Source organism: Mustela erminea, chromosome X (assembly GCF_009829155.1).
Source record: "Mustela erminea isolate mMusErm1 chromosome X, mMusErm1.Pri, whole genome shotgun sequence".
Taxonomy (NCBI): domain Eukaryota; kingdom Metazoa; phylum Chordata; class Mammalia; order Carnivora; family Mustelidae; genus Mustela; species Mustela erminea.
Genome location: NC_045635.1, coordinates 59,589,996 through 59,611,324, shown reverse-complemented (window position 1 = coordinate 59,611,324; position 21,329 = coordinate 59,589,996). Strand labels below are relative to the sequence as shown.

The 21,329-nt window shown below is 52.6% G+C and overlaps 2 protein-coding genes and 1 pseudogene across 2 annotated transcripts; 2 read left to right on the top strand and 1 right to left on the bottom strand.

The window, feature by feature from the left end:
• Window positions 1-1,474: 1,474 nt before the first annotated feature.
• On the top strand, window positions 1,475-4,497 carry LOC116582277 (annotated as a pseudogene).
• Window positions 4,498-6,294: 1,797 nt separating this feature from the next.
• On the bottom strand, window positions 6,295-10,393 carry LOC116583322 (uncharacterized protein CXorf49 homolog). The gene is made up of 6 exons (XM_032331399.1): window positions 8,898-10,393; window positions 8,155-8,311; window positions 7,529-7,608; window positions 7,216-7,261; window positions 6,567-6,608; window positions 6,295-6,456 (listed from the first exon to the last, which is right to left on the bottom strand). The coding sequence occupies exons 1-5, from the start codon at window positions 10,197-10,199 to the stop codon at window positions 6,568-6,570; spliced, it is 1,626 nt and encodes a 541-aa protein (XP_032187290.1). The 5' UTR covers window positions 10,200-10,393; the 3' UTR covers window positions 6,295-6,456; window position 6,567.
• A 7,123-nt stretch (window positions 10,394-17,516) lies between these two features.
• On the top strand, window positions 17,517-18,356 carry LOC116582675 (thiamin pyrophosphokinase 1-like). The gene is given in 2 exon segments (XM_032330336.1): window positions 17,517-17,953; window positions 17,956-18,356. Coding segments are annotated over 2 exon segments (747 nt in total). The 5' UTR covers window positions 17,517-17,607.
• The last annotated feature ends 2,973 nt before the right edge of the window (window positions 18,357-21,329 follow it).

Sequence of the window (21,329 nt, the reverse complement as noted above, 5' to 3'; positions counted from 1 at the left end):
CTGGCTGGGGTGTCCGTGGGCCTTCGCGCGGTCAAGGTGTGAGTGGGGAGACGTCCAGCACCCACAGCGCCCCCGGGGTCACAGCCATGGTGGCCAGCGCCAGGAAGGGGAGAGTGGGTCGAGGATGGTCTGGTCACAGTCCTGGCTGACTAGTTTTGCCAGCCTCCCTTCTATCGTCTGAGCACACGAGCTCTGTTCCATATTCAGACCGTGTAGCCCGCAGTCCTGTTGCTGTAAACACATGCATCACAGGATGTGGCTCAGCACCTTCCCATCCCAGGGGGAAGCGAGTGGTAGATGGTGAGGCACAGATTAAGGGAGTACGTGTGGGCCCCAGGGGAAAGGAGGAGGTGGGTCCCCTGCCTTTATTTAGTGCCCCTTTCAGTTTCCACTGCAGCCAGGGAGGCGGTGGCGACTGGCCTGGGGAGCCCTAGGCCCCGTCCGGCCTCATTCTCGTTCGGCTGCCTGCCCAGGCCCCCGGCAGATGCCTCCCTCTCCACCTCCTCCGGCACCAGCACCACTGGCCACCCTTTCTCTGCCAACGCTTGAGGGGGATGGGCACACCCAAGGAGGGCAGGAGGGGGTGTGCACCAGCGATGGCGCTGGGCGTGGTGGGCACAGGCATGGTCCCCAAAGATGTCCACGTCCTAATTCCTGGAATCGGCTCATATGTTACCTTGGTATGGCAGCGGTGGGGTGCTACTCAGCTACATTCTGCGTGCTACTCAACTGACCTTAAGGTGGGAAGACTCTTTCCTGTGTTCGCTGGGTCTGACTCGCCTGCACATTGTGGGTGTCAGGGTGGTCATGTGACCTGTTACCTGCATGATCCCTGCGGGCACCATCGGCATCACTAGAGGGTGCTCAGTGGCCCTGGGCTCTTGTCAGGTTGGAATCCTAATAACTACCGCTCAGATTTAGAGAAATTTTGACAGTAAGTTGAAACCCTCCTTTTGCCCCATGCCAGTCACTTGTCTCCCCAGTTTTCTTGAGGTGACTGCTGTCCTGACTTTTCCACGTTCTTTTAAAGGGAAACAATCGCTATTTAATAAATAACCTTCACAAAGATAGGATAAATTACAGGAAGGTAAGGATTAATTATATTTATGTTACACCATATGTATACATGATTGTGGAAAGCCTGCAATTTGACAAATGGATAGGAAGTGATCAAGCCATGTAACTACTACCCAGGTGAGCAATGGTACATGGCACCTCCAGACTTGCCATATGTGTGGGTCCCTTTCTTGAAGGACAAGTGCAAAGTCTGCATACCATAGGATTCCATTTTTGTGACATTCTTACAAAGTCCAAACCATAGGGACAGACAACAGATCAGTGGTTGCCAGTGTCTGGGGTTGAGAGAAGGGGTTTACCTCTCAGAGCACTTTGGGTTTGGCGGGTGATGAAAATTTTGTAGTCTGTGGTTGTGGTTCCCTAACAGTATGAGTTTGGAAGGACTCATAGACCTTAATGCAAATTCTATCTCCATAATCTTGAACTTTGCTCCCTGGGCTCAAACCTGGTTTGCGGCAACATGGCTAAATGCACCAAGAAGGTTGGAACTGTGGGTAGATATGGAACCTGTTATGGTGCCTCCCTCGGGAAAATGCTGAAGATTGAAATAAAGCAGTATGCTAAGTACACTTGCTCCTTTTGTGGCAAAACCAAGATGAGAAGACGAGCTGTGGGGATCTGGCACTGTGGCTCCTGAATGAAAACTGTTGCTGGTGTTGCCTGGACGTACAATACCACTTCTGCAGTCACAGTAAAGTTGGTCATCATAAGGCTGAAGGAGTTGAAAGAAGCAGTAGAAGCTCCCGCATTTGAGACACTGCTAGCCTATAATAAATGGGTTACTTCATGTAACAAAATTACTTCGGCTTGTTGTTAAATTTATTAATTAGATCCACTGGTTTGTGTTGCATTAGTTTTGCTTTCTCAAAAGACTCAGAAGTTAAAAATCCTCTAATTAAAAAAAATAATCTTGAACTTTTAAAAAAATTGTGAAAAATACATTACAAACGGATACTGTACCCTCCCAATTATTTTTCTGAATTTGAGGTTCACAATGATCTCCTATAATTTGTGAATGTGGAATATTGTAGCAATTTATTTTCTGAAGTTAAATCAAGTTTGTGTGTCTGGGATGGATCCAGTTTCATCATAGCGCCTTCTGGTTTCCTTCTTATATCCTGTAGAATTCAGTTTGCTAATATTCTGTTACTGATTCTTTTTTCTTTATCATGAGTGTGTGACTGATCAGTGATTTTCCTTTCTCAACTTGTCCTTGACAGGATTTAGTATCCAGGTTATTGTATCCTCTCAAAAGGTTTTAGGATTGCTCCCTCTTTTTCTAGTTTGTCTATGAATTCAGGTCACATTGAAAGTATTTTTGCCTATGATTTGTCAGAAGTCAGCGGAGAAGCCTGGTTTTTTAAAAAAGCTTTTGACTAGTGATATATTTTTGTATGGTTATAGAACAATTCAGATTGGCTATTCCTTCTTGAGCCAGTTTTATTTTTAAGATTTTATTTATTTATTTCACAGACAGAGAGATCACAAGTAGACAGAGAGACAGGCAGAGAGAGAGGGAGAAGCAGGCGCACCGCTGAGCAGAGAGCCCAATGCAGGGCTCAATCTCAGGACCCCGAGATCATGACCTGAGCCAAAGGCAGAGGCTTTAACCCACTGAGCCACCCAGGCACCCCTTGAGCCAGTTTTGTAAGTTTTTTTTTCCTAGAAATTGGTCACTTTTTTCTGTTTTCAAATTGAAATAAAATGGTATATAATTATCTTCTTTCTCTCCAAATTTTTATTTTTGAAAATGTCTCTACTACAGATAGTTGCAAGAAAATTGCAAGGAACACACATATATCCTTCACCTAGATTCATGTTTTCATATTATATTTGTCATTTTCATTCTGCATATGCATGTGTGTAATTGTTTCATTGAATAAGCTTAGTTAGTTGAAAATATTACAGTACATTGTCTCTAAATACTTTAGCCGGTAAATCTTAAGAAAAGGAAAACACTGCTACAAAACCTTAAGAAAATTATTACACTCAGAAAATTTAACATTGAGAGAATACAACTACCTATCATTTGATTCTCACAAAAAATTTCTGATGATTTCAACATTGTTTTTTGTCCATTCACTTCAAAACATACTGGTCTCCAAACAAACACCATGCGTTGCATTCAGTTATCATGCGTCTTCACCATCCTTTAAAGTAGAAAAACTTTCAAGACTTTTTTTGGTCTTGCACAACATTGACATTTTCTAGGATCCAGTTCAGTTGTGTTTCAGAAAACTTTGGATTTGAATTTTTTGACTCAAATTTCCTCCTGGTATTGCCCTGTTGTCTTCTAACAGTTTTACATTTTTGTTTCATTTTTTAAAAAGGTCTTATTACTTATTGATTTGTCAGAGAGAAAGAGAGACAAAGCACAAGCAGGCAGAGTGGCAGGTAGAGGCAGAGAGAGAGAAGCAGGCTCGCCGCTGTGCAAGGAGCCCTGAATCCGGACCCTGGGATCCTGACCTGAGCTGAAGGCAGCAGCCTAGCCTACTGAGCCACCCAGGCGAGCATATTTTGGTTTCTTAAATTTAAGTTAATAAATTTAAAAAAATTTTTAAGTGCTATAAGAGAGGAGTCCAGTTTAATTCTCTGCATAGTTTTATCCAGTTTTACCAAAAGCATTTATAGAAGAGACTATCCTATCTCATTGATAGGAGAAGCAAATCCATTTACCTTTAGGATAATTAATAGGTAAGGACTTACCGCTGCCATCTTACTGTTTGCTAAGTATTTTGTAGTTCCTTAATGCTTTTTCTCTTGTTCCTTTCCTTTGTGAATTAATGATTTTCCTTAGTGTTATGCTTTGATTTCCCCCTCTTCATCCTTTCTGAACCCATAGTATGGTTTTGCTTTGTGGCTACCATGAAGCTTATATGAAACCACCAGTTCCTCCCACTGTCCCACTCTCCCCTTCCTGGCACTGGCCACCATGGCTCTGTGCCCCCGGGGGCGCTGTGGGTGCTGGACGTCTCCCCACTCACACCTTGACCGCGCGAAGGCCCACGGACACCCCAGCCAGAAGGTCTCTCCCAAACACATCCCCGCAGACAACAGCGCACCGTGTTACCCCGCCAAGAGAGAACCACAGGGTCCGGGTGAAGGCCGGAGCCCCGCAACCAGGCCCATCTTCTCAAGCGAGGGGTTTGGAAGGACAGGACCGAGTCCCACGGACGTGCCTCCCCAGGCTGACGTCTGTGCTTGTCCCACCCGGTGCGGGATGGTCTGGCCACCTGAGTTGGTGGCACAGACCTGCCAGGGAAGGCAGGCTGAGAAGAGGGTCCAAGGGGGGAACCACGTCGGCCCAGTCTTCCCCACGGGGAAGCCAGTCTCTACTTCCCAGCCTCACGGTGCCCATCCTGCCCTTGTCCCCGTTAGCTCCTGGCAGAGCAGTCTCCGGAGCGAGCTCCCTGCTGCTAAGACGAGGCCCGCCCCGGCCACTCCGAGGTAGCCTTCCCTCCCACTGCCCTTCCTTCAACACACCCAGGAGGGCTCAGACCTCAGGGGATCACAGAGTCGGATCCTCAGCCTCCTCTGGGGGCCCGTGACCCTGAGCGTCCCCGCACCCCGTCCGGGGGCTCTGGGGACTTCCACGTCATGTCCCTCCAGTTATACCCATTTAACGGCACCCCCTGAAAGGTAGGGCCGCCCCTTGCTTCCGCTCGTTCAATCCCTTGTAGGCCCTTGACCACAGTCTCCTCTCCCTTAACACCCTGAATCACCTCGCCCTCCCTCCATGGACATTATCTTATCCCCGATAAGTTTTATTCTCTCTCTCTCTCTCTCTCTCTCTCTCTCTCTCTCTCACACACACACACACGCACACACCAATACACACACCAACCATGACCCTCGAACCTCCCAGCCTGCTTTCTGTGCCCGAAACACCCGGGCTCTCAGCAAGGGTGTCTGGTCTGGCAGAGGCGACCCTCACCTCACTCAGACCCAGATCTGACCCTGAGTCTCAGGCCACACAGCCCTGGGCCCCGGCTGAAGGAAGGAAGCCATCCCCGCCCATCAGCGAGGGCGACATGGAACACGGAGTCTGGACTAAATCTCCTGTGACCTGAAGGAGCAGTCGGGGAGCCTGAGCGGGGACACGGAAATAGCGCCTCCAGAAAAATCTGGGTCATGGTGGAGGTCAAACAGCATTGGAAGAGGACTACGCGGGCACATCGAGACCCGTCACGCACCCTTGCCATGGAAGGGGATGGCCACTTTGCAACCAAGGGACCAGAGACGACCACGCTGGAGGAGGGGGTGAGGTGATTTTGACAGGAGGGAAGGAAAGCTCCGGTGGCTAGCCCATCCGTTTCTGGCTGCTGGCGGGCCCTTTGCCCCTGGTTGGCCCAGAGCCCCCACAAGCTTCATTGCGCCCACCTCCAGCCCAGAGACAAACCTGTGCTTTTCTGCCCGGTTCCCTGACCTTCCTGTACGGGTTCCCTGTACCTGCTCAACAACCCCACTGGGCTGTGACTTCTGCCTCCAACCTGCCACTGAACCCAAGGAGGGAGAAGTGACAGGGTTGGAAACCCAGCCTCAAGGCCCAGGGCTAAAGAGGAGAGGCGAAGGTGCACCAGTTCCCGCGCCAGTGGTCCTCGGGCGCGGTGGCACCAGAGGGAGGGAAGGACTCCGCAGAGGGCGCTGGGCCCAGGAAGGGCCAAGAGGAGCTCAGCTGTGCTTTCTAATGCCTGTTGAAGCACAGGGGCAGGGAGGGCCGGCGAGGGAAAGCCACAAGCCACAGGAGTGATCAAGGACGCTCAGACAGCAGAGCAGGGGGGCTGGGAGGAGCAGGACAGCGATCCCAAGGAGGGAAGGGACGGGGGGCTGCTGCGGCTCTGGCAGGGGTCCTGAGTTCCTGCTGAAGGGGGAGGGGTCGGGGGCAGGGGATGAACGGGAAGCACCCCCCCAGACTCAAAAAGAGGGGGACATGAGGGAAGAACCTGAAGGGGACCTGCGGGGGAAAGGGAGCAAATGCTCAGGTGGCCAGACAGAGCCCACGCAGACCCCAGAGGGGGCACCCAGCACCCAGCACAGGCCCACCCACTCTCCCCACAAGGAGAAGGCCTACCACAGGACCCAGGAGGTCCTGTTCAGGCAAAGGCTGGGGCAGGGAGCAGCTCCCTGCCCCGCCCCTCCCCTCCCCTCTCCCACCCCTCCCCACTGCCCGGCCCAGCCCCCTCACCCCACAGAGAGGGCAGACCACAGACCTGAGAGGTACTTTAATTTGAAACTGCTGTGAATGGGGCTGGGGAGGGGGCAAAAGAACAGGGAGAGGAAGTCTTGGCCGAGGTCGAACAGGAGGGAACCGGCTTGGCCACAGCTCCCTGGCTCCAAAGGCACCAGATGCTCCTCGTGCGCAGAGATGCTGGGCTCAACCTGTCCGACAGAGCAGGCTCAGGGAGGAGCAGCAAGCCAGGGCCAGCCTCCGCCCTGCTGCCCGGGGCCGCCGCCACGGTGCAAAGGGGAATGGAGTGTGTAACACTCACTTCAAAGGCTCTGGAACTTGTCAGTCAGGGACCGCATGGCCGCTGAAACAGAGACAGGCGTAAGCAGACCCTCCAGACGTGGGGAGAGAGGAGCCCGTCCCCCTGTCCCCGTGGGGAACCGCCTAGCCCTGCAACCTGAAACCCCCTCCAGCCCCTATCCCAGGAGTGCAGGCCTGACTCACTCAACCACCACCTCCATTCACTATGGACACATCCTCTAAAGGAACGCGATGTGCAGGTACTTCTCCAGCTTTGGGGCACATCCGACTCGGTCAGACTCGGACACACACACACACACACACACACACACACACACACACGTCTTGCAAGCCATACCAAGGAACTGTTAAAGGGAAAATCAAGGCAGCATCTGCAAATGTCCTAAAGGAGGGAGACCTGTGCGACCTGTTCCCGCCGGCAGAGCGGCCACGCAGGAGAGGCACGGCTGAACCGCCTGTGCGCACACCTAGCTGCACACGCACTGTAGGCTCCCGGGTCAGGCCTGCCAGGGTCTCCTCCCCACAGGAACGGTGGTCCCTGGGAGGCCGCCTGCACCTGCAGCCCATCCCGGGTCCTGCCCTGGGGACCCCCACCCCACCCCGCAGCCTGCCTCTGCCCCAGCCCGGCCCCAGCCAGAGGTTCCTCATACCAAGCTGCTCTTTGAGATCGTCTATTTCTCTCTGTAGCACGAGACACTAGGCCGGCAGACAGCAGACACAGAGAGAGAAACCATTAGTATCCTCTGGCTTCCTCTCTCCTCCACCTCCCCCTCTCCCGCGGGTACTACATCCCCAGGCCCAGTGGCTAGACCCCCAGAGGCTCCTCAGTGGAAAGGTGGTACCTTCCCTCTGTGGCGAGCAGATCGGGGTGGGCGGGCGGGGGCACCCAGGTCAGTCTAGCCTGGACCCGGATCCCACCCTCTAGTTTGGGCCTGCCTTTCTAGGAGCCACAGGAAGCATTACCCGAGGACAGTCCTGTGCGCCAGCTGGCGGCTGCTGCTGCCTCTCCGGCCTTGGGGGCTGGTCAAGTGGCTCCTGGTCACCTGAGAGGGAAAGAACATCCAATCCAGCTTCCAAGGCCCCCAGGGAGGTGCAAAGGGCCTCAGCGGGGTCCAACGTGAGGCAGCACCACCCTCTGCTGGCAACCAGTGGCCCCTGCTCCGCCAGCGGCTCCAACCTTCTCTCTGGACCCCTCCCCCCTGTCCCCCAGGGGCAGCCAGCCCATCCTTGAGGGTGGGCCCCAGGGACCGTGGCTCTGGCTCGGACTCTCCCAGAGCAGCATCGACAGCCAGCCCCTGGCAGGAGCAACACGCCCAAACAGGACTCATCAGAAGAAAGGCTCCGTGCTGCTGAAAGGCTGGCTGTGTCCGGGGCTGCAGTTTGGGGCACTGCCACGCATCACCCCTGCTGCACAAACCCCACGTGGGGGAGGACGCGGCTTAAGGTCGATCCTGTCCACATCCCACATCCTGTGCGAGAAGCTGCCCGGGGAGGCGGGGTGCAGAACTGAGCCCCCAGCAGAGCCAAAGCCAGAGGTTCCTCTCCTCCTCCCCTCTCCCCCGCACTCCTCTGACACCCACAAGACTCACCGGAGGGTGCAGGCCCTCTGGGCAGGACGTCTCCCTGGCTCGGAGCCAAGGTTTCCGAGCTTCCTGGGCCTTGGGGGGCTCTGGCCTGGAGGTCGCCAGTGCTGCATTCTCCACGATGCATGCACAAACAAGATGGCCCTGGCCTCTGTTTTGGAAGCTAAAAGAAAAATTTCTCACCCATCTGGCCTTGGGGTGTGTGTGGGTGTGTGTGTGTGTGTGTGTGTGTGTGTGTGTGTGTGTAGGTGTACCTACGTGTGTATAAGAGCTGAGGTGAGGCAGGGAATGGGCAAGGGAACTCACAGCCCGATCTGGCTGGCACCTTCTCCCTCAATCAGCCCCAGGCCAGGAGGCAGGGCTGAGCCAGGGAGACGAGTAGGCCACTGACAAAGCCCAGGCAGCTAAAGCCTGAAGGGTCGTGGTCCAAAGTTTGAAGGGGTTCCTGGCTTCCAATAAGCTACCAGTCCTCCCTTCATCCAGACCCTTCTCTGGGGGAAGGAGGCAGGAAACGTGCCAAGGGTTCAGAACGGTGCCGGGCTCACACGCAGTGCTACTCCAAGTTAATACCTGCCCCCGTGAAAACGACCGACGAGCCCATCTGCCATCCCAGTGATCCCAATGACCCAGGGGCACCCACGGCAACCCCTGAAGTAGGGACAGAGGCAGCATGGGTAAAGAACTGGGCAGAGCCGGAGGGGAAGGGGGAGAGGAAGGGCACCCAGAGAGAAGGAGCATGGCCTACTCACCTGGCCCTTTGGGAATGCGTCTCTGCTTGAGTCAGTGCCTTCTCCTGCCGACGCCACCACCTCCGCCTCCCGAGTCCTCCTGGCCACCGATTTCTTCCCGGCCCCCATGTGCTTGGGCTGTTTGATTCCCCAAGGGCCCACGGAATGCTTCTTGGACTTGCCAAGCAGCGGGACACCAGAGATTGGGGGGAAGGTGGCCGGTTCCAGGGGAGCTGCCGAGACTCTCTGCCCCCAGGAAGGAAAGCTTTTCCCCGAGGCGACTCTTGGGGGGCCCCCTAGGGATTTCTTCTCCTGGGTCACCTTCCTCCTAGAGGTGGCCCGGGGCAAGCCGCCTGCAGCAGCAGCAGCAGTCGCAGCAACAGCAGTAGCTCCCCGGTAGGTGGGCCTGCTCTCCCCCTTCCCCCAGACCACACTCTGCATTTTCTTGGAGGAGGGCATGTCCAGCTCTCCGATGGCCTGCCTCTCCACAACCGAAGTGAATCCTCGGGGAGCCGAGGTCAGGAAAGGGCCCGGCACGTGCAGGAAATTCTCCCTGATGCGGAAATTCGAGTGTCTGGGTGTGTCCCCGGGATCCTCGGGGCTGCTGGGCTTGGCCTGGCCTCCTTCTTTGGAGTAAATGCTCACCCTCATCAGCTGTATCTCCCCGAACTCATCGGAGGACTCGGGGTCGGAAGGCAGCGGGGCGCCCAGGCCTTCGGCGGTGGCGGCGGTGGGCCGCTGGCGATCCGCCCTGGCATTCGCCCTGCTCTTAGCGCCTCTTCTCGGGTTCCCCCAGGCTCGGCTGCCCTCGGGCCCAGCCACGCGCAGCCCGGCGGTGGCGGAAGGCGGCTGCGACTCCACGCGGCCCAGAACCAGCGCGCCTCGCCCACTGGGCCCCCCGTCGAGGCCCGCCCAACCGCCCGACGCTTCGGCTGCGCAGCTCTCGGGGGACGGGTTTCTCCGCAGGCCCAGGGCGTCGCGGTCTGTCAGCTGCTGCACGATGTCCGCCGCGGACTCGTCAGCCAGGTGGGCCGCGTAGTCCGGGGCGTCCCCCTTGTCGTCGGCCGGGGAGCCGGGGCGGCCTTCGCGGCCCCACAGCACCGGCCCTCCCGCTTCCAGCACTTCCCGCTCGGACTCGAAGCCCTCGGCGTCTGCGAACCCGCCCTCGCCCTCGCCGCTCCGCGGCGGGCCCACATCCAGACCTACTCCCGGGGCTCGCGGGGCCCACGGGGCCGCGGGGCCGGAGGGGCGGACGCCGGCCTGCTCCCCGCCCTCGGGGCCGAAACCCGCTCCCCAGACAGACCCCTCATTCGGAGTGCTCATGCCGGTGACGCCGCGCAGCAGGGCTTTGAGGGAGACGGCCGCCCTGGTCCCGGCGCGACGGGTGAGAGGCGAGAGCGCCTGAGGGGCGGCGGGAGTCGCTCGGCGTCCGGACGACGCGGGCCCTCACCACAGGCTCCACGCCACGCGGCGTGGCGTTGAACCGCTCGAGATCGCCTCAAACAACGTGCGGCTTGCGCGCGCCTCCGACGGGACTGCGGCGGCTTCCTCATTGGTCCGCCCCCCACCAACCAGTGCGCCCCTTGTTGGCCCGCCCCTCGAGGCCCTAACCAATGGGGTCGAGCGCCGTTGGTTCGCCCTGCAGCGGGTGGGAGCTGGGTGTCCGTGAGTCCTCCTGGCGTTGCTTGGGGCTGTTCTGGTCCCTCCTCCCTTGCCCAGAACCTGCTTTCCACTTAGAGTCACCGCTCTGAGCTTCCGTCTCTCCATCCGCCGAGCCGGGGGCGGTGGCACCTGTCTCCCGGGTCTTGGGGACGAAAGGTCGGGACCGAGGTGAGGCACGGAGCGCACAGAGGATTCGCCGGCCTGTTTTCCACAGTGGCACTTAGGACCCGATGGGAAACTGGGCACGGGAAGCCCGCAGTCACGGGATCGGGGGGGGGGGCGGGAGGCGGGCATACTTTCCCTGCGAAGGGCCCGAGAGCAAACGATGTCATATTTACGCACCTTTCAGTCTTGGTCGCAATCACTCGACCACGATGGACCATCAAGTTGGTCCGTGACTCTCTGCTCCGGGAACTGTATTGGCAGGCAGGTCTGGTGCACAGGCCGGGCTTTGCCCCCATCCTGCCGGCCCCTCCTCCTCTTCTCCGAGGCGGTTCAAAAAAAGAGGGAATCCCAGCCGCCAGTGCAGGCACCAAAAGTTGCTCACCATCACCATTGCCGGAGGTGTGAACTAAAACCTCGAATCGGTGTTCACAATCTGGACTTGGGACGATCAAAGAGCTGAACCATTCCAAGGGTGGCAGTGGTTGTGAGCAAAGCGGTGCTTTTGCCCACTGCTGCGGGTGGGGGTGGGGGCCCAGGGCAGCCTTTTGGGAGGTATTTGGCAGAATCGATGCAAAGCAACTTATACAATAGGTGCCACATGCCCGGCGCTCACGTAAGCACTGTAGTTAACTAGTCACGCACCCACAAGACAGGCGTAGGGTTGAGGTTCCCTCGGTTACCGCCCTCTTACAGGGGAGGAAACAGGCACTGAGAGGTTGAGCCACTCGCCCAAGGTCATCAGGATTGCTGGGATCCCTGGCAGGATCAAAAGCACGCAGTCTGGGGGCAGAGTGCTCGCTTTGAGCGGAAAACCTTAAAGCGGAGAACACCCACATTCCCTATCTACCATCCAGCAAATCTGCTGCCGGTGCTGCTTCTGGAGACTCGCTCATTCCCGCAGTGGGTAAGGAAGGACACGTGCGCTAGGACGTTGGTGATGAGAAAAACTGGGAACACTCCAAGTTCCCAACAGTGAGGAGAGGGATGCAAGCAACGGGAAGTGTGCATCCCGAGGATGGGAAAGGCGGCAGTCAGAAGGAACGCGAGAGGCCACGTTTACAGGTTTCAAAGCACCCTCGTGACTGAATAGAGCAATTTGGAGGTCAGTGGAGCTGGACACACATTGGCAAATAATGAAATGAATTGAAAACCACCAACCACTCCTATATTGAGACTAGGTAGAGGTGTAGGTACAAGAATGTCGAGAGGTCTGGAGCAAGGTACAGCTAAGTAGGCCTAACAGTGGTGGTGGCGGTGGGGGTGGGGCGCCAGTGGTCTCAGATTTTCCTGACACTACGGGTTCCCAGCTTCTCTGAGCTGAGCAGTCATGACATCCGGGGAGTGGTCCCTCTCTCCCTTGGCTTCTGTGAGGTCCCGGCCCATTAGAATTTCCCTTGCTTGCCACCCAACCCCTACTCCAAGGGCCCTCCCTTCCTTCCATGCTTCTCCTTCCTCTTTCCCATTCATGCTCTTCTGTCTGCCCCTTGCCTCTCTCCTTCCCGCATCCTACTCTGGCTGATCCCCAGGAGAGGCCTGGGGTGCCTGAACACTTCTCGTCTGTGTGAGCTCCGAGGCCCAGTGTCATGTCACTGGGTCTGCACCCGAGAAGCCTACCGTGCCGGAGAACATCACAGAGCAGGGGAGACTGGGCACACTCTAACTCTGCAATGAGCCTCCTCCTCCAGCGTGCCCCCGCCCCCCGCTGTCCCTGCCTGTGTGTGGAAAACGCCCTCTCCCACTTCTCCCACTGACTCTTAAAGTCATGGTGCTGTTTCAGACATGCTTAAATTGGTCACGGAGGATACAGTAGCATCTCTTCTCCCCACCGCCCTCCTAGGGAACATTGCCGTTGGAGCCAGTGGAAGCCTCCTTGTCCCTATCCCCCGCAGACAGAATCCTGGAGCCTTTTCACACCTTCCGCACTCTCGTCATCCCTGGGGCTCTCGTGTCTCCTCTTTGCTTGCACCCTATAGGTCTCCACCGGCGTCCGCAATCCCTGCTGACTCCCGCCCTTCAGCTTTGCCCTGCTCCGATAGCAGTTTCAACTTAACCTGTTTGGTCTGCGGCAGGACCGGTGTCAGGGCATCCACTTGGCCACCCTGGCGCGATAGCTTCTTACCACACAGACCAGTGATCCATTGTGGGGGTTTTCACCCCAACTGCCACGTGTATCAGTTGTCAAGTTGAGGACTGGAGAAGTGACCACTGCCATGGCCCATGACTGGGTCTCTAGTCCCAACTCCATTTATTACCAGAGTCTCCTCAGCCCCAGTCTCGCCAGGCCCTGTCATGACACTGTGGGTCTCCAGAATCAGTGTCACCTCGGACCCTGTGTCAGATGGTTCCAGGCATGTCTGAGTATTCCTCTCTCCCCAGGGCACCATCCCCTGAGAAATGGCAGTCCTTTTCTGTAGAGAAGGACAGTGGCGTCACAAACCGTATATATACTGACCTCCTGGTTTCCAGACCCTTCCTCCTCAGGACTCCTCCACCTCTTCAGTCAGTGGGGCCGGTCTCAAAACCGCCTCAGGACCAGGAACGGAGCAAGAAATTGTGACTCTTTCCTGGGACGACCAGCCTCTTCCTCTTGCCTTTTTCGGACCGCTGTTGCTCCGAGGGAGCCAGGCTTTTGGAACCATCCTCTCAGCTCCGTGCCAGTCGCCCTTGCCAGCTGTTACTAGAAACATGGTCTCCTGGAGTCTCTTAGTCAAGAGCCACCCCAGCCCTCTGTTATGTCAGCGTTCCCTCACTCCCATGGATGGGGATGAGCCCGGGCCAGGACCACCTTCCTTCCGTCATCTGCCCTGGCCTGCAGAGGAGAGCAACCACCGAACTTCTTGGTGATGCTGCCCCCCTCCCCCACCAGAACACTCCTGATGGCTTTGGTGCATGGTGTGTCCTCTGGGCCCTCCCGTGGCGCATAGCCTTCTGGCCTCACGTGTTCTATCTGTTCCACCAGGCCTGCCTCACTCAACCTCTTTGTTCCTTCCTCTGCCACCTGCTCGTCCAGGGCAGGGACTCGCACTTCTCTCCGTGTGGGCTTCAGCTTCTTAAAGCTTTGGAGGGCCATCCTGGTGGTGAATTTGCTCCCTCTCCTGGAGTCCCCGCCAGTATGGGAAATCCCGTGGGATCAGAAAGTGCCCCCCACTCAGTAAAACCTGCTTACCCAGTCTTCTCTTCCTGTCCTCTTGATCCAGCACCCTCAAACTCCAATCCCAAGGCTATTTCCCCTGCTCCTGCCAGTACAGAGCAGCTATTTCTGGAAACTGCCTCGGTGTATCATTTCTTTTCTCCCTTATCAGGCTTGGCATAGCCCCAGCCAGGTTATGGAGAGAAGATCAGGGCTTCCGCTGGGAGGGGCCCCTGCGGTTGGTGGGGAGCATTCTCCACAGCGTCTATCAGCACAGGGCACATGCTGGGTCTTGCTAGGGAGCGAAGGGCCACCCTGAAAGCTCCGAGGCCTCAGGGGCTGGGGCCCCAGCACCAAGGAGTCAAGTGGTACGTGAGAACACATCTATCTAACCCAAAAGACGGTAGTCCTGGAGAAAGAGAGGTACAAAAAGACGTAAGAAATGTATACAAGTCACAGCAAAGCAACATCTGTAAATTCACCCCTAGTTTGAATGCATTAATCGCCAAGTATAGAGAGGGTCCACCCAGTGTAAGACCCGGTGCATTTCACTGTATGCTCTGGTCAGGCGAGGTTCTTCCGATAACGCCCTAAACCCACTGAGAGGGAAAAGGCGGAGGACGATCTACCGAGAGTTCAGCCTCTAGTGTGCGCCGTCGTGGCCATCATCACAACACACAAAGTAGCCCTTTAAGGCAGAACGTGTTCCCAGAGACAGAACTGGACATTTTTTCTACGATTCTATTTATTTATTTGAGACAGAGAGAGTGCACGCAGAGGGAGAAGCAGACTCCCCCCTGAGCAGAGAGCCCTAGGTGGGGCTCGATCCGAGGACCGTGGGACCATGACCACAGCTGAAGGCATTCTCTTAACCAACTGAGCCACCCAGCCGCCCCCAGAATTGGGGAGTTTATAATGATAAAAGGATCCACCAGTATGGGAGACATCACAGTTGTAAACTTAGATGCGCGAAAGTACAGAGCCTCAAAATACATACAACAGAACGTGACAAAATTGATGGCAGAACTAGCACATTCAACGGTGGTATCCGGAGGCTTTACTACTCTGTCTCAATAATTGACAGAAGGACTAGACAGAAAATTTGTGAGGATATAGAAGACCTGAACGGTCTTGGTTTTAGCTTGAACTAATGGACACCTACAGGATGCTCCATTCAAGAGCTGTTGCGTACACCTCCTTTTCTTTCTTTTTCTTTTTTTAAAATTTTGTATTGAATTTCAACGTCGTTAATGTACAGCATTACGCCTTTCAGGGGTAGAATTTAGTGATTCATCATCAGCTGCATATAACACCGGGGGCTCATTTCATCAAGTGTCCTCCTCAATGCCCTTCTCCCACTTCCCCCATCCCCTATGCACCTCCCCTCCAGCAATTCTCAGAACTCGGGGATTGTTTCCTAGAGTTAAGAGTCTCTTCGGGTTTGCCTCCCTCTCTGTTTTTGCCTTATTTTTTCTTCCCTTCTCCTAGGTTCACCTATTTTGTTTCTTCTACTCCACATTCTTTTCAAGTCCACATGCTCATTTCCTGGGATAGAACATGCTGAGGGCCATGAAGCTGATCTCAACAGCTTTGAAGGGATCTAAATTATGCAAGGATTTAACGCTCTCGTGGTAGAAGAGTGTGTGAGACTCAACACCACCCAAGAAATGCTTCAAGGAAAATAATGATCTTAGGGAACAGCCAGCTTTCGGGTCAAGGAGGACGATTTGGGGGACATCTGGAGATGTTGAGGATATTCGGGTCCTTTCTGTTCACTCACCCTCTTCACTCCCACCTGATGGCCCTGGTTCCCATTTTCCTGAGAGTAGAGGGCAACTGGCAGAAAACTTCCTTCCATCCTTATAAATGTGTCCCTCCATTTGGGATCACTCGTATCAATGTACTGTCATGTCATTTCTCCTAACTTAAAAAACCCCTCTTCTGATCCCACTTTCCATTTGAGCGCCCCCACATTTCCCTGTTCGGCCTTACAGAAGAACTCCTTTGAAGAGTTGTGTCAGGGCAGCTGGGTAGTGCCGTCCGTTGAGCATCCGACTCTTGATCTGGGCTCAGGTCGTGGTCTCAGGGTGGTGAGATCGAGCCCTGTGTTGGGCTGGGCGCTCAGCCTGGAGTCTGCTTGAGATTCTCTTTCCCTCTGCCCCTCCTGATCATGCTTCCTCTCTCTCTCTCTCTCTCTCTCTCTCTAATAGGAAAATAAATCTTAAAAGAATAAGTTGTTCGTACTGTTTCAAGTTCCTCTCCTCCCGTTCAGTCCTCCTCTCTGTTCGAATCTCACAAAGCGTTACTGAATGCTTGCCACCTGCTGGGCACTGTTCTAAGACCTGGAGCTACATCGGTGAACAGGGCTAAAGGAACTTCCGTTTCTGTCATGGACCTATCATCCATCTCTTCCAAATCTTCAAATATCTTCATTCCTTTGTTCTTGGAGTATGCCTTCCCAGAGCGTGCTCCAATCTTTGTTGATTGCTAAGGGTGCTGCATCAATCTAGAACATTCCTTTGCTAGGCACCCAAGTGCGGTCTGGGGCCTCTCGGAACCCACTTTTTTCTTGTTGTTTACTACAGTGTTTTTGATGAGACACATCCTCTGGGTACTTCCCGAGAAAAGACACATGGTAAGTGACTTCTTTTGAGAATTTACCTGGGCAAAGTTTGTATTGATCTCATTCTTAATTGGTACCTAGATGAATAAATTTCAGGCTGAAATTTCCCCCCAGAGATTTTGAAGGCCTTGATCTACTCTCTGTTTTTTTTTTTAATTAACTTCCAATATCACTTTTCAGAAGTGTGCCATGATTTTGATATGTATTTTGTGTCCCATTGTTTATATGTCATGCATTAAAAGATTTTTTAAATAATAAGTTTTGAATTGTTATGGTTAAATTAACCATTTTTTCCTTTGTTGGTTTTCGGTACCCTGATTTTTAATATATGGGTAAAACATATAACTACTGCTGTAATCAAGATACAAAACTGTTTCTGCAAAACCAGCTTCCTTGGGGGCATGTATGGGACATTTCCTGGCCGCTCTTCAGAATCTGGCCTTTTTCCAAAGAGAACCCTCAACTTCCTATAATGGGCCTGTGTTGGTTGAGGATGTAACCGCCTCTGAAGTTTTACCTGTATTACTACCACATCCTCTCTGGGATCCTCAGTGTGTCTCCTGTTCCTCTGCTGTAGGAATGGGCCTTTTTTTTTTTAAAGAATTTATTTATTTATTTGAGAGAGAGAAACAGAGAGAGCATGAGCGAGGAGAATGTCAGAGGGAGAAGCAGACTCCCCATGCAGCTGGGAGCCCGATGCGGGACTTGATCCCGGGACTCCGGGATCATGACCTGAGCCGAAGGCAGTCGTCCAACCAACTGAGCCACCCAGGCGTCCCAGGAATGGGCCTTTTTATAAGTTACCAAGGAAGCTCTGTGTGTCTCACCCTTAGCCCTTAACTCTTTGATAATGTTCATTAGTTACGCATTGTGTCTCTTCAGGGCATCAGTACAACTTGGAGATGACTGACACTTTTGGCCTTCCTTGGATTTTGTGCCCTTCATACCATTCAAAGGCCTGAATCATCTCACAAGCTAGGATAAAACTCTATACTGTGATGTTTCCAGTTAACCTTGTGCTATTAATTATCCATGCCACACAGAGGTCGAGGCTCCTCAGCTGAGCTCCGAGCGGTCGATCGCTTTCGCTCCCGGAGCCCCGGCTCTGCTCGCCGCGGGCTCCACCCACCACTGTAGGCCTGTAGTCTGATATGGAGCATGCCTTTACCCCGTTGGAACCCCTTCTTCCCACCAGGAAGTTGAAATACTGCCTTGTGGTTCTGAATCAGCCTCTGGACAAATGTGTTCATCATCTTTGGAGCAAAGCCCTTTTGAGAGCCTGTGCTGATGGAGGTGCCAACCTCAGGCAAAAAGTTTTCCCTCTCTCCTTTCATGATACCATGGAAGGAGAGAGGGAAAACTTTTTGCCTGAATTCATCAGTGGAGACTTTGATTCTGTTAGGCCTGAAGTTAAAGAATATTATGCTGTCAAGGGATGTGAGATTATTTCAACACATGACCAAAACCATACTGACTTCACCAAGTGTCTTGAACTTCTCCAAAAAAGATAGAAGAAAAACACCTACAGGTAGATGTAATCATGACCTTGGGAGGTCTTGGTGGGCGTTTTGACCAGTTTATGGCATCTGTGAGCACCCTGTTCCAAGCTACTTGCATCACTCCTGTGCCAATTATAATAATCCAAGAGGAATCTCTCATCTACCTGCTTCAACCAGGAAATCACAAAATGCATGTAGATACCGGAATGGAAGGTGATTGGTGCGGCCTTATTCCTGTTGGACAGTCTTGCAATCATGTTACGACAACAGGCCTAAAGTGGAACCTCACAAACAACATGCTTGGCTTTGGAACACTGGTCAGTACTTCCAATACCTATGATGGATCTGGTGTCTTGACTGTAGAAACGGACCACCTGCTCCTCTGGACCATCAAAAACTAACCCAGCAGGGCGCCTGGGTGGCTCAGTGGGTTGAGCCACTGCCTTCGGCTCAGGTCATGATCTCGGGGTCCTGGGATCGAGTCCCGCATCGGGCTCTCTGTTCGGCAGGGAGCCTGCTTCCCTCTCTCTCTCTCTCTCTGCCTGCCTCTCCGTCTACTTGTGATCTCTCTCTATCAAATAAATAAATAAATAAAATCTTTAAAAAAAAAAAAAAAAAAAAAACTAACCCAGCAAGTGGCATCCATGGCCGGGCCTCGGATTTACCTCATTTGCTGCTGACTTACTGTTCCACAAGAACAGTTCACCTTGGTTTACAGAAATTTAAACCTCTCCATGGGATGCCCCCTAGTTTTAAAGATGTTAATGTTACGGGAACCCCAGGTAACATAAATGACAGATCTCAAGTCTACAGTGAGGGAGAAAAATTATTTGTGAAGAAAGTACATAAGCTCCATTACATTCACTTGGAAAACCAAAGTGGGTCATTCCCCTACAAAATTCAGTACCGATTATCAGCATTCCATTTCTCCTAGGGAATTGTTTTTAATTTTGAAGCGGAGACTGTTCTCTGTTGAGGGTCTCTGTTGTCCAACACATGAGCTGCCTCCTGACCATCCTTAAATCCTTACGCCAAAGGCTCTGTCTGGTGTTTATGAATGCTGGAGTCCTCTGTAACATGGAGAAAAGTTCCTTTGGGATTGGGCTGTTAGAATGGTGCCATTTCTCCCTGGCCTTATTACTGTCTTTGGTATTATCTTTTAAAATAAATCAAGAGTCACTGAAAAAAAATTATCCATACCACACAGAATATTCAGGATGGTACTGTTGTTGCCATTTGGGTAACAAGGGAGCCAGTCCATAAACCCCATCTTCCAGCCTGTTGCCAAGACCACTCCTGACTACCACTGTTGTTAGTTTGATTTCTACAAAAATATGGATACCAAGACATGATAGATTGTGAAAGATCGTTATGGGGGAATGGCATGTGAAGAATAAAGGAGAAGCAGCAGCGGTAAGCAGGAAGACTATTTAAAATGTGATGCATGTCTGACATCTTTAAGAGAGATGTGGGAGAAAGAGGGGTGGGGGGAGTCAAATAGGCTGAATTTCAGATGCTGTTTAGTTCTAAAACTAAAGTGTAGACTTTAGTTTATTCTGGCTCACATGGATTCCCCACCCCACAGCCAACAGTAAGTGGAGTCCTGTCCCCCAGCAGTATGTCCCTGCCATGCTTAGTCATTGGCTGGGAATTTCCCAGAGATGTGTAGTCTTGGCACAAAGTTAGTGGTGGAGCCAAAGAAGTGACAGCTAGGGCTTGTCATTCCACAATGCTCACTCTAGCAAGAGATCTGACAGGCACATTTTTGGGGTCCCTGAAGGCCTAAGATGATGCAGAAGTCAAAGATGACCAAAATTTCTGTTTTTGAGTTATTTCATGGTAGGGAGAATTCACTAGCAGAGGGACACAGGAAGAAAGGAAGTTTGGGAAGAAAATGACGGGTTTGGACTTTGGATATGGCAGGTTGAGGTATTTGTAGGATATGCAGGTATAATTATCCAAAATGCACTTAGAAATTTGCCCTGGGGCTCCAATGAGGGATCAGAGCCAGAGAGACAGATTTAAGAGTCACTTACTCCCTCAATAAACTTCTACAGCAGTGTTTTTTCAAACATCACCATTACCTTAGAAGTTTCTTGCATGTATCCCTCGATTCCTTTCCTTTCACCTTCCTCGAGAGTAACCTCTATCCTGTGTCTTCATTGTTCCCTCCCTTTTCTTTTATTTATTATTTTAGATTTTTACCTATTTGTCAGAGAGAGAGCACAGGCAGGCGGAGCAGCAGGCAGAGGGGGAAGCAAGTTCCCCACTGAGCAAGGAGCCCAATGTGGGACTCAATCCCAGCACCCTGGGATCATGACCTGAGCTGAAGGCAGACGCCCAGCCGACTGAGCCATTCAATCACTCCCCTCCCTTTTCTTTTAGTTATTTTCTAGGTAGATTCATAATCCTAACAACATCTTGTTTTTTACTGCTTCCTTTGTTCTTTATACAGGGGAATAATTTGTGTAACTGAGACTCATCCCTGTGGTTGCATGTGGCAAGGAATCATTATCAGTGCCATATACTATCTCACCAAATGAATATAGAGTAAATTCTCATTATTGTGGTAGTTACATTCTATGAAGTTGCCATGAACACAGAATTAGGCAATCCTGAAATATTGCTCCTAAGGGAAATATAATTTCAAGCTCCTATGATCCTCTGGTCACATTTCAACTGATCAATGCATATCCATATTTCATTTGTGTTTCTCTTTAAAAGGACTTTGTTGGGCGCCTGGGTGGCTCAGTGGATTAAGCCGCTGCCTTCGGCTCAGGTCATGATCTCAGGTTCCTGGGATCGAGTCCTGCATCGGGCTCTCTGCTCAGCAGGGAGCCTGTTTCCCTCTCTCTGCCTGCCTCTCTGCCTACTTGTGATCTCTCTCTGTCAAATAAATAAATAAAATCTTTTAAAAAAAGATAAAGGGACTTTGTTTAATATACATTATTGATTGATTAACATTGACTTCATAGCCAACAGCGCTATAACTTACACCTGAACAGAGTTTATCTAACACAAATATTTTCTCCATAAGGCACATCACAGTCATTTTTCTTTTTCTTTTTTTTTTTAAAGATTTTATTTATTCATTTGACAGAGATAGATCACAAATAGGCAGAGAGGCAGGCAGAGAGAGAGAGAGGGAAGCAGGCTCCCTGCTGAGCAGAGAGCCCGATGTGGGACTCGATCCCAGGACCCTGAGATCATGACCTGAGCTGAAGGCAACGGCTTAACCCACTGAGCCACCCAGGTGCCCCCACAGTCATTTTTCAATCAAGAACATTAGACAACACATTAGCACTAAGCATGGTGATCATCTTTAATTGTGAAGTAACCAACAAAAAGCACAAAAATGCAAAATGTGGGGTACT